At 67.8% G+C, this 12,040-nt stretch overlaps 1 protein-coding gene across 3 annotated transcripts in view; it reads right to left on the bottom strand.

Annotated features, from left to right (window-relative positions):
• AGRN (agrin) overlaps positions 1 to 12,040 on the bottom strand; it is a 31,452-nt gene that overhangs the window by 7,544 nt on the left and 11,868 nt on the right. For all 3 annotated transcript variants that reach the window (XM_012657546.1, XM_012657547.1, XM_012657548.1), the window contains exons 3-19: positions 10,533 to 10,580; positions 6,253 to 6,468; positions 5,941 to 6,165; positions 5,641 to 5,865; positions 5,289 to 5,495; positions 4,032 to 4,250; positions 3,763 to 3,957; positions 3,476 to 3,676; positions 3,240 to 3,388; positions 3,055 to 3,160; positions 2,260 to 2,376; positions 2,012 to 2,176; positions 1,686 to 1,829; positions 1,473 to 1,597; positions 1,300 to 1,405; positions 872 to 1,198; positions 323 to 460 (exon numbers count right to left, since the gene is read on the bottom strand). In XM_012657546.1, coding sequence (XP_012513000.1) covers positions 323 to 460; positions 872 to 1,198; positions 1,300 to 1,405; positions 1,473 to 1,597; positions 1,686 to 1,829; positions 2,012 to 2,176; positions 2,260 to 2,376; positions 3,055 to 3,160; positions 3,240 to 3,388; positions 3,476 to 3,676; positions 3,763 to 3,957; positions 4,032 to 4,250; positions 5,289 to 5,495; positions 5,641 to 5,865; positions 5,941 to 6,165; positions 6,253 to 6,468; positions 10,533 to 10,580 — 2,913 coding nt within the window. The remainder of the gene's footprint in view (positions 1 to 322; positions 461 to 871; positions 1,199 to 1,299; positions 1,406 to 1,472; positions 1,598 to 1,685; positions 1,830 to 2,011; positions 2,177 to 2,259; positions 2,377 to 3,054; positions 3,161 to 3,239; positions 3,389 to 3,475; positions 3,677 to 3,762; positions 3,958 to 4,031; positions 4,251 to 5,288; positions 5,496 to 5,640; positions 5,866 to 5,940; positions 6,166 to 6,252; positions 6,469 to 10,532; positions 10,581 to 12,040) is intronic.

Genomic DNA, 12,040 nt, shown 5'->3' with positions numbered 1-12,040 from the left:
CCAGCAGCAAAACACGCAGGCGCAGGGCAGGTGGATGTTAGTCAGATGGTCGTGAGGTTAGTGGGGACCCCAGGGCAGGGCTGGCGTCAGTTACCAGGCGGACTCCTCGGAGCAGCGCCCGTGCCGGCTTGCAGCGAGAGAGACGGGTTACGCACAGGTCCTGAGCACACGTGTGTGCAGGGACCAAGACCACACATGTGCGTGTGTGCCGAATCCCCAAGACTGTCACCCTCGGTACCGACCTGCTGCCCAGGGGTGGGGAGGGCACCCCGGCCATGTCCAGGCTGGTCCTCACTCTACCTGCCTCCAGCCACACACTCACCAGGGCAGTTGGAGCCCCCCGCGTCCAGCGAGGGTGTCTTCCCATCCGAGCAGCAGCCCAAAGGCGAGTTATAGCAGGAAGCCCGCTCCACTGGTGGCCCCGGGGTCACCACGCCACTGCCCTCAGGGGGCTCAAGTCCTGCGGAGGCACAGTCTCAGCCCAGCCCCAGGTGGAGCCTTTTCTGGGCCCACCCCCCCACACCCTTCCCCATGCCCTGTGCACCCCAGACCTTCACCGTGCCCCACACACCCCAGATCTGCCCCCATGGTCTGGAGTCCCATACACCCCAGACCCTCCCCCTTGCTCTGCACACCCCAGAGCCCCACACACCCCAGACCTGCCCCTTCACCCCACGCACCTCAGACCTGCCCCTCCACCACGGAGTCCTGCGCACCCCAGACCTTCACCGTGCTCTGCACACCCCAGACCTGCCCCCGCGCCCCACGCACCCCAGATCTGCCCCCATGATCTGGAGTCCCATATACCCCAGACCTGCCCCTGCAACCTGGAGTCCCACGCACCCCAGACCCTCCCCTGTGCCCTGCTCACCCCCGGAGCCTCCCCCGCTGGCCTCCTGGTCCCCACTCAGCTCCTGGTCTCCACTCCCGTCAGCGCTGCCGGACTCAGCAAAGGCAGACGTGGCGAGGCTGGGTGCGGGGGAGGGTGCCGTGGGGGGCACTGTCAGCACGGGCCGCATGGTGGTCCTGGGGACGCTGGCAGTGGTCCGAGGCCGTGATGGGGGTGGACGGGTAGGCCGGCTGCGGGGGGTACTGCCAGGAGCCAGGGGGAGGGCGCTGGGTGGGGGCGGCAGCGCCTCATTCAGGATGAGCCCCGAGCTGGTCACGGGTGCAGGTGTCGGGTGGGTGCCAGGAGCCTCTGCAAGGAGAGGAGGTTGCCGTGGGGCCGGCTGCAGGGCCCAGGGTCAGGGAAGGGTCGGGCTTCCTCGTCAGTTCTGGGCGGTGGCCGTCGGGCCTCACCCTGGCACGGGCCGAGGCTCCGGACGGAGATATGCAGACCCTGGCGGCAGGCGATGGTCTTCAGCTGGCACTCGTTGCCGTACGTGACTCCGTCCGACCCGCAGACCTGTGCACAGGCAAGGATGCTCGGGCGAGGCCTCCCCCAGCCCACCCCCCACGGTGCGCACTCTCACCTTGGTGGCGTTGGCCTCTGGACAGGCAAGCGTCGGGCAGGCGCAGCGGGCGGAGCCAGCCTCCTCCACGCAGGACGCACCAAACTCGCAGCGCATGTCTGCACAGGTCCCGCGCGCCACGGGGGCTGGGCACAGACACGGGAACCCGCCAGCTCATTGGGCCCCACCCCACGCGGGAAGCCCCAGGTCCACACCAGCCCTCACCCGCCTCACCTGCTTCGCAGCCAGCAGGGCCCAGGGCGCGGCCATCCGGACACTGCCCGCACTTGGGACCGGCCACCCCGGGCTTACAGGAGCACAGCCCGGTCATCTGCTCGCAGTCATCCCGCACGGCGCCCCGGGGCTCACAGCTGCAGGCTGGGGGAGACCTGATGTCCGCACTGGGCAGGACCCCCAGAGCCCGGCCTGCGACCCGGCCCCACCCAGTCCTAGCCTGGCGTGCATCGGGCCAGGGCCTGAGCAGGTGAGAGGACAGCACAGGGCTGGGGACACTGGCAGGAGCACTGGGCTTGTGGACAGCTCTGTGCCCCATCACTCACGGGTGCAGCCACTCCGGCCATCAGTGACGATGCCGCGGAAGTTCCAGAAACCAGGCTCGCAACGGTCACACCGGAGGCCACCCACGCCTGGGCGGCAGGAGCACTGTCCCGTGGCTGTGTCGCAGGTCGCGCTGTAGGAGCCGTGTGGGTTGCACTGACACACACCTGCGGGGCCGAGGCAGATAGGGTCGCGCGGCCGCATGGCTGCCCCAGGCTGGCCGGCGGTCGGGGCCCGGCATGGTACTCACTGGGGCAGCCGGCCAGGCCCACACCCCGGGCAGCAGTGATGTTGTCCCGGCAGCAGCCGTAGGGGGTCTGGGTACAGTGTGCAGGGGCCACAGGCAGCAGCGGGGCCAAGGTGGGGCCTGCCGGGAAGGGCACAGGGCTCAGACCTCGCGCAGCGCTGGACACCACCGGGCCTGGCCACTCTGCGTCTGCCAGTCAGCTGTGACTGCCCAGCCCTGACGCCCGCTCCCACTGGGGCCTGGGAGCTGAGGGCTGAGGTCACAGATGAGGTCACAGGTGAGGCCACCACACCACACGTGAAGACATGTCTATAAACGCGAGAGCAGGAACCCACAGAACACACAGGGCCCCATGCACACAGAATACCCCGAATCATGGAAACAGCCCCGTGCATACTGAGAAAGCGTCTATACCAGCCAGCTCACACACAATGAAGACGCACACTTTTGCCCACGTTCCCACACTCTTACCCCAGGCAGACATGCATCCGTGTACATGCATCAGCATAACCTCGTAATAGATTTGATGCATTTACTGGATCACAGCTGGTTTTGCCCCACAGGAGAGACAGACCCAGAGGGCGGAGCCCCAACTGGTCCACCGCTGCCCCCAACACCGGAGCCTGGCCTGGCGCCGGGCAGGGGCTTGTTGCGCACCCACCCACACGCCACGCTGCTCAAATAGGAACACGCAGCACACACGCAAGCCCACCCCAGCACACACACACAACCCCGCCTCACGCTAGCGCACACAGGAGCAGAGGCTGCGGCACCGCGCACCCCGTGGCGCCCACCCACCTTGGCAGGCTCCCTGCGCCGCGACGTACAGCTCTTGCTGTGACTCGCACCTGGCCTTCTTCAGGTCGCACTCGGTGCCATAGGTGATGCCATCTGAGCCACACACCTGCAGGGGTGGTGTCAGTGTGGGCAGCCTCAGCCCGTCCTCACCGCCCGCCGGGCGCCCGAGCGGGGTGGGGGCTCACCGGGCTCCTCGGGACACTCTGGCAGCTGAAGTCACAGATGCACGGCCCGTCCTCTGAGTCCTCGTCCCAGACGCCACCACGCTGCCGGCACAGCTCCTGCTCACACTCGCCGTCCTCCCCGGAGCCGGAGCCTCCAGAGCCACACTCGGCTGTGGGGAACGGGGACTGCGTCACCCACGGGGTCCTTGTCTGAGGCCGGTGCCCCGCGGCTCACATCAGCTGCGCCCTGGACCTACCCTGCTCACACGGCCCTGCCCGGACCTCCTCAATCTGCACCTGTTGGCGGCAGGCAGCTTCCCGCAGCTCACACGCACTGCCGTAGGTGACACCGTCACTGCCGCACACGGGGCCGGGCGGGGGGCGCTCGCACCGGGGACACACACACTGCCCCGCTGAGCACACAGCCCCGAAGGCGCACACTGCGTCTCCACAGGTCTCTGCAGGAGAAAGAGCCAGGCGGGGTCTGCAGGCCCTGGCCAGGGGAGGCAGGCACCCGCCCGCCTGGCCCCAGGGCCCCACTCACGGCAGTGTCCAGCCGAGGCCACGTGCAGGCTGATCTGGTGTGTGCAGGCGTGGACGTGCAGCTCACACTCGCTGGCATATGTGTGCCCGTCAGAACCGCACACGGGCTGGGCGGAGGCCACGCATTCCGAGGGGCACACACAGCGCCCCGTCTCAGCCTCGCACAGGGCTCCGAAGCGGCACTGCCCACAGCGGTCTGGGGAGGGGGCTCTGTCACCAATGCGACCAGGCGAGCCCTACCCCGACCAGACCCACCCGCCCGCCACTGACCACAGGGTCCTCTGCGGGCCACCCGGATCTCCTGCCCGAGGGTGCAGGCCGTGGCCTCCAGTTCACACGCGCTGCCGTAGGTGACGCCGTCGCTGCCGCACACGGGATCGTAGACGCCCGAGCACGCCTGCTGGCACTCGCAGGCTGCTTGCCCGTTCTTCACGGCACACGTTGCCCCGAATGCACACTGCACCCCACGGCACGGGGACGGGGCCTGGTCTGGGGGGGACACGGGCGCTCAGCGGGCCCCTGTGCCCCCCTCGGCTCTGGGCCGAGCCCCCAGCCCCACGCAGCAGTCCCTTCCCAGGGTGGGGATGGCGGAGGAAGAGCGAACGGGGAGAAGGGCAAGATGCAGGACATGGCAGAGAAGGGACAGACACGACACAGGCGGACAGGGACACAGGCCCAAGCGGCCCCAGGAGTGTGCGCGGGCCGCTCACGCCTGCCCGCTGCCAGCTGCGGGCCGCACTTGCCCAGCCCGCCCGGGCCACTGACCCCCGACCCCCAGCAGCCGCAGGACACACGTGGGTGTCGGGGGCTCCCTCCGTGGGCGGGGGAAGTCTGCACCCCGAGTCACACCCAGGGCCGCAGGGGGAGGTGGTGTCTGTCCACTTGCTCTAGGACCACAGGCCAGGCAGCAGCGAGCCAACCCCCCGCCGCACCGGGGGCAGACCTCGGGCTGCGGACTCCGGGCAGGCGGGCGCGACACCTCCTCCTGCCAGTGGTCAGGCTGGAAGACACAAGAGGCGGAGCCGACAGGGAGGAAAGGACCGAGGACAGGAGACAGACGCAGGAAGAGAGGCCAGGAAGACGGTGCACTGACCGAGACGGACAGAACAGGTGGAGCCACCGCAGCCGACCCCTCAAGACACGCAGCTGCTGCCCAGCTGCCACCACCCCCCACCGGCCCCTCCAGTTCTGACCGGGGCCCTGCCTCTCAGGGGGCTGGTGGCTGCACGAGCCCCAGGAGTCCAGGACCCTGGTGTCATGGCCGGGCACGGGGTAGGGAGACCGATGGAGGGCTGGGAGCGGGGACCAGGGAGCCTGCACGTGGCCCCCACCTCCGCCCCGCCCCGTCCCAGGCACCACCCCCCACGGCCTCCAGCCCCCCAAAGCCTTCCCAGAGTGACCAGCCCTTGCCCCGGATCCCGGAAGGAGCATGATGAGGGATGAAGATGGTGTGTGATGTCAGGACAGGACCGACGCAGGACTGGCCCGCCCCCAACCTGGACCCCACCCAAGGTTGCTTGCGCTCACCACACGGGCCCCGGTGCCTGGTGGGGATGGCACGCTGCTGCCGACACTCGGCCTGCTGGCGCCAGCAGTCGTTGTCATACGTGTGCCCGTCCTGGGCACACACAGGCCTGTAGGCCCCGTCACAAGTGACACGGTCACAGGAGCAGTGGCGGCGGCCCCGGCGGGAGAGGCACACAGCGTTGAAGCGGCAGGGCTCCGGGCACTGGTCTGGGGGCGGGCACGACGTCACAGAGAGGCCAGAGCCTCCCCTCGTCCCGGCTGTACAAGGGACGCATGGGCGGGGGAGGGGGGACACCCAGCGCGCAGGGAGGGTGCGGTGGGGGGGGCCCTCCTCTGGGAGCCACCCACCCACCTTGAGGCTGGCACTGGCCCGAGCGCACTTTCTGGAGGAGGAGGCCGCGGGCAGCGCCCACGCGGCCCATGACGCAGTCATTGTCATAGGTGACGCCGTCATCCCCGCACACCGGCGCCTGCCGGGCAGGGCAGCTCTCCGGCCGCAGCAGCATCTCCGGGCGCCGCGTGCGCGGGTTCACGCGGCAGCTGCGGCTCAGGTCTGTGAGGGCGCCCTGGCAGGGGTCTGGGGGTCGAAAGGGCAGGAGTCAGGGGCTGTCGCCTGTGCGCGCAGAGCCGGCTGCAACCGCGCGGCACTCACCGCAAGGGCCACTGAACTTCTTGAAGATGTTCTCCTGACTGGCGCAGGCGCGGCGCAGGAGCTGGCACTCGCTGGGGTAGTCGGCGCCGTCGCTGCCGCACACGGTGCCCTCGGGGGCACCCCGGCAGGTCGTGGGGCACAGGCACGAGGCCGACTGCCCGTCGGCTGAGCGCGCACAGGTGCTGCCAAAACCGCAGGTCACGTTGGCACAGGGGTCCCGGGACCCTGTTGGTGGGGTTGTGTGCGGGTCATACCAGGCCCCCTCGGGCTTGCCCGCGACGCAGGGCCTGCCCCGCCCCCCACGGCACCCACCGCAGGGCCCACGGCTGAGCAGGCGGATGCGCCGCTGCTGGGTGCACTGCGCCCGCTGCAGCTCGCACTCGTTGCTGTAGGTGGAGGCGTCGGAGCCGCACACAGGCGCCACCACGCTGGGGCAGGCGCTCTTCTTGCACACGCAGGAGGCCCGGCCCAGCCCCTCCGCGCTGGGCTCACACACCGCGCCGAAGCCGCACAGCATTCCCCGGCACGCTGCGGGTGGGACAGGGACGGAGGGTCTGGTCAGGACCGGCCGCCAGCGCACCTGGTCCCACACCCACCGCCCGTGAGACCGCGCAGTGCCCGTCGGCCGTTCATTAGCCCCCACGCACACAGCCACTCGCGTCCACCGGTGCTCGTGCTCACGGCCACGCTCCCAGGCCCCACGCACCGTGGACCGGGAAGCACTGTCCCCATGCCCCAACCCTGCGGTCGTGGGGAGGGCTCTCCCGCAGCAGGCACCAGCCTGCGCCTGTGCCCACAGAGATGGGGACCCCTTAAGTGCCACCGCAGAGACCCTCCCACCCCCCACCCGTGCCATCTCCTCACAGCCCCGTCCATGTCAGCACCAGAGTCCCTCCCCTGACACCCTCAGCGCCCAGGCGCGACAACCCTGGGGACCCTTCCTGCGTACTGCTGCCACCCTTGGGGAGGTCCCGCCCAGGCAAGGGCCCCAGGCCAGGTTTCAGGCCAGCTCCTCCCTCGAGCCAGGCCCACTGGGCCCCCAGGGCCTGTCTTCGACCTCCCCCTGGCCTCGCCCAGCCCTGCTCCGCTCTCTGCCCCCCATCCTAGCCTGCCAATGGTGACCTTCTCAGGGATGCTGTGCAGCTGTGCTTGTCACTCTGTTCTGTAACACGTTAGTCGTTAACACTGCAGACCACAGTGCCCGGCACACGTCCTACCAGGGGACCTCGACCTCGGCCTTGGAGGGGCCGCTCCCTACTGCAGACAAGGGGTGCTCAGGGAGGGGCTGGCTGTCCGTGTCCGTGCTTGGGGGAAGAAGGCAGGCGGACAGACAGGCGAACCCAGAGCCGCCAGGGACAGCCCCTGGGGTAGCCTCCAGAGCACAGCATGGGAAGGGGACAGGCACAGCTGTCTGGATCTAGTAAATGTTTAACTGGGTCCCATTATCATTAATAAGTCATGGCAAAGGGGACAGGATGGCTACCGTCACCTCCCAGCAGGTGTGGGAAGTGGGGTGGGAGAAAGCCCCCCGCAGCTCCAAGCAGGGTGGGGCGCACTGAGAGCTGGAGCCAGCTGTTGCCATGGCAACAGCCCACTCCAGGCTCTGGTGGTGTCTGGTGTCCCCAGCCCACCCCAGAAGGCCGAGTGAACAGGGGCCCCAGCCGCCCTCCCACTGTGCCCCCACTGTGCCCCACCCCTGCCTCTCCTCTGCCCACCCTGTCTCCACCCACCACGCGACCCCGCAGGTTGTCATGCTGCAGTGCCTCAGTGTCCCCTCCTGTGCACAGGAGCAGTAGGGGTCAGGCTGGGGGTTACTTGCAGAGAAGCCCAGACACAGCACTATGTGGCGTGTCGGCCACCATCCTAAGCACAGGGATGAGAACTGTCCTCAGCTTTGGCCGTCCCTGTCCTGGCTCAAACCAGACTCCAGCCACCGGCGTGTACACATGTCCACATGTGCACTGCACATGCACACCTTCACACAGGCGCACGCACAGCCCATCACAGCAGCCTCCCTCTGTGTGCATCAGGCACCACTTGCGCACCCCCGCACATGGTACCCCTCAAGCCCCTTGGCAGGGGAGGAAGCTGAGGCATAGCCGAGGCCCCCAACAGAGCCATGCTGCTGCCAGACGGCAGAGCTGGGCTCAGACCTGGTCTGTGCACCTGGTCGCTGCCTGCGCAGCCTCACCAACGCAAGTGGCACACCTGGGCCCCCGCGAGCCCCAAGTCCCCGTGGGACAGCTCTGGCAGCGCCCCAGGGTGCACCTCTGCCACACCTGCCCTGGCTCGGCCTCCTGTGGGAGCCTCCCCCAGCCACTCAGCCCCCCACGCGATCCCTTCTGCTGCGTGCCCAAGCCCCCCTCACAATACGCATCACTGGAGGCGGCAGTGGCTTTTTATAGCCGCCCGTTCGGGTATATTTAACTTCCTCTCTGGTCTCGGGTGGGTTGGGGGAGGGAGCTGATGCCCCAGCCCTGCCTGTGGCCACAGCTAGACATGTATCACGTGGCAATGGCCATGGCGTGTAGCCATCTGTAAGTGTGCAATGGGGTGGGGTGTGGATGTGGGACCCAGGTGTGTAGCGGAGGGTCCCATAGCTCACCAGCCTCTGGGCTTCCAGAGAGGCGGCTGAGGATGTTGGGGGGGGCGGAGGGTGACCTCCCACCCTAGCCAGGTCTTTAAATCCAGGTGGCTCCAAGCCCCCTGGCTGATGGGCTCCTGGTTCCAGGGACCCTGGCCAGGGTCTGTACCAGGGGTGGGAGTGAGGGGTGGTGACTATGGGGGTCCCCACCCTCAGTCCCCGGCCCCAGCCCAGCAAAGATTTTTCTCCTCTATGTGGCCTGTCCTACTAGGAGGGCTTGGGCCCCTTCCTAAGAGATGGGGGGACTTGTCTAAGTCACACCCTCCTGCCCCCAGTCCGGGGGTTGTCAGGAGGGGGAGGGTCTTATGAGACAAGCAGGCTGCCACAGGTTCCACAGTTGCCACAAGGCAACTCCATGTCCCCCAAATACCTCGGGTCACAAACCCAAAAGGCTTCTGTGTCCTAGGAGGGGGAACAGCAACACCCCAGATGGAGGCCCCTTGGGGGCCACAGGCTCACACCCGTACAAGGCCACTCTGGCCCCAAGCACCCTGGCCATGCAGACAGGTCTCCCCTGCCCACAACCCAGGAGGGGCTAGTTGCTCAGAGGGGCCTTAAGGATCTTGTGGGAACAGCCTGAGGCGGGGTGCAGCTGTTGAGGCTGGGGCTGGGGGCCAACAGAGGAGATCGCAGGGCCAGAACGCAGGGCTAAGGTGGGACCCCCAGAGCCACCACCCCTCACTGTCACCCCTGGTGCAGACCCTGGCCAGGGTCCCTGGGACCAGGAGCCCATCAGCCATGTGAGAGCACACTGCAGCTTGGGAGCCCCGTGGCCTCCAGAGCAGAGGGCAGCTGGCCGCAGGTGACCCCCCCCCGGACAGCTGCCAAAGAAGCACAGCAGAGCCCTTCAATCCTGTGCCGCTAAATCCAGCTGCTGCTCCTGGGTGCCCAGCCCCCACTCCCTGCCTCTCAGAGCCCTGAGCACCTCCCCCTTACCTCCCAGCACAAGGTGGGCACCACGGAGCTGTGGACAGAGGGAAGGAGGCCTCCCCGCAGGTGCAGCCCACCCCCTCTAGCAGTCACGCCCCACTGCCAAGACCCAGGAAGGGACCCAGACTACCTGTGCTACCCAGGAGCCCATCCAGGGAAAGCCCATGGCCCAGTCCCCAGAATGAGACCCGCACTCCCCACCCCCAACCACTGCAGGAGCCCCCATGCCATCGTCCTACCCCAAGTCCTAATCAGGACAGACCCACAGCCCTGTAGATGTGGCTTCTGTGCACCTACACAGGTACCTGTCTGCCAGGAGACACAGCGATGGGGCAAGTACTTCCCCACCTGCTGGAGAGGACCCCAGGCTCCAAGGGCGCCAAGGGCCTCCCACCCCTGCTCCGAGCAGCCCTAACCACTTCCTCACTTTCCCTCACGCCACCCTGACTGCTGCGGCCCACACACCAGCAGCCCCCCTGGGAGGTCAGGCCCCAGCCCACAAGGTGGTCAGCAGCACTGGCCCACCCCTTCCTGCAGGGCACCCCCCCAGCCCGCCTGGCCCCTCCTCGCACAGCTGTAAGCAGGCCGGCACCCTCCCATGCCCCCAGCCCTGCCTCCCGATGTGCACCTGGCCACCTCCAGCCTCTGTTCAGCCCCACCCCTTCCTCAACAGGCAGGAGGACAAAGGAAAGGAAGCCCCCAACCAGACTGACCCCACTGCCCCAACCCGCCAACTCCCACCCCCACGCTGCATGTTGTCTGACGTCAGCTCAACTTGTCGGTTCCAGGGCTTGTTCTAGTTCTGAGGCTGAGACTGCTGAGGCCCAGAGAAGGCAGAGCCACACACATCTGTGCCCCCAGACCCGATCGCCCAGGCCCCCAGGAAGGACCAGGCTCTCTAGTGCAGCCTCTTCCCCTCACAGACACACTGACCACACCTGGTAGGCCTTGCCCAGCGGCCCCTGATCCACAAGCACGCCACAGCTCACTCGACACCCCCAAGCTCGGCCCCACTCACCATCAGCCGGCGTCGGAGGTGCTGCGGTAAAGTGAGTCCCAGGTTTGTCTAGGAAAAAACAGATCTCTGAGTCAGGCCCCTCTGAGCAGGTCTTTCCCTATCCCGTCCCTTTGCCCGGCCTGAAAGGAGCACCGTGCCCTCCCAGGCCCCTCCCAGCCCAGCCCCAGACATCTAGGCTTTTCTCTGCTCCCCCAGCTGCATGGTCATGGCCTGACCCTATCAGGTGGGGGCCCAGCAGCTGGGGTGCCGGCAGCTACCTGCTTCCCTAGACAAGTCCAGCCCAGCCCCTCCCTCCCTACCTCCCAACGTGGCCAACTGCCCCTCCGCCCCCAACTCCCACAGGAAATGTTTCTGCAGCTCAGGGTGAGGGTCAACCCCACCAAGAGCTCAAGGACAGGCCTCCAGAGGCCCAGGGTTCCTGAGGGAACACATCCCATCCCCAGAAGATGCAAGCGGCCCAGCGGAGCCATGTAACAGCCTCAAGCCACTCTGCACCCCGCCTGCCCTCCAGCCCTTGCAGTGGGTGGAGCTCGGCCAGCAGAAGCAGCTCCCTGGGCAGGGGGGGCGGCCACGCCCAGCAGCCACATACAGGTGTTGAGGAACAGCAGCACCGCAAAGCCCAGCGTGGACGTGGCCAGCAGGATCAGGCAGACGTTGCAGGGGATGGTGAAGTAGCGCACCAGCAGGGAGACACCAGGCTGCTGCCGGGGGTCCCGCTCCAGCGGCAGTGGAGGCATGGCCTGGGCTCCTCAGCCCCTCTCCTGGGGCGTGGGGGGTCCTCACGGAGTGCCTTTGGGCCTCTTCAGGGCTACTGTCCCCATCCTGGGACCCCTGGGGCAGCGGACAGCACCTGTGCTCGAAGTTCGGCCCCAGCCCCAGACAGGGGCGCCAGGCCCCCTCCGCAGCTCTACAGGCTCATTATAGGAGATGCGTAGAATTATCCGGAGTAGAAATCCCCAATTTGGACGCGGAGGCAGCCACTCCTTGTGGTCCACACCCCAGGCCCAGCCAGCAGCTCTCCCGCCGCGCTCAGCGTTCCGGGAGCCCCTGGGGCCCACCCCCGGCTGGAGGGGTCTGCGGCGGCAGGGAAGGAGGGTCTGGGAGGCTCTTCCCTGGCAGAGGCGGAGCGGCGACGGCAGCGAGCAGGAGGCAGAATAAAGCGCCGCCCGCGGATCCCCTCGCCCTCGCGGGCTGGGGCGGTGAGTGAGGGGCGAGGGCACCACGGAGGAGGGCGGGGAGCGCAGACAAAGGAAGCCGCCTCCGGGGACCCCGGCGTCCGCGGGGAGTCGCAGCTCGCCGAGCAGAGAGGGTCTACGGACAAGGATGCAGGCGGCCAGGAGGATCGCAGGGCCAGAACGCAGGGCTAAGGTGGGACCCCCAGAGCCACCACCCCTCACTGTCACCCCTGGTGCAGACCCTGGCCAGGGTCTGTACCAGGGGTGGGAGTGAGGGGTGGTGACTATGGGGGTCCCCACCCTCAGTCCCCGGCCCCAGCCCAGCAAAGATTT

This window comes from Propithecus coquereli, unplaced genomic scaffold, assembly GCF_000956105.1.
Source record: "Propithecus coquereli isolate 6110/MARCELLA unplaced genomic scaffold, Pcoq_1.0 Scaffold544, whole genome shotgun sequence".
NCBI classification, from domain to species: Eukaryota; Metazoa; Chordata; class Mammalia; order Primates; family Indriidae; genus Propithecus; species Propithecus coquereli.
The sequence above is the reverse complement of the archived record's forward strand: the minus strand, read 5'-3'. Positions and strand labels throughout refer to the sequence as shown.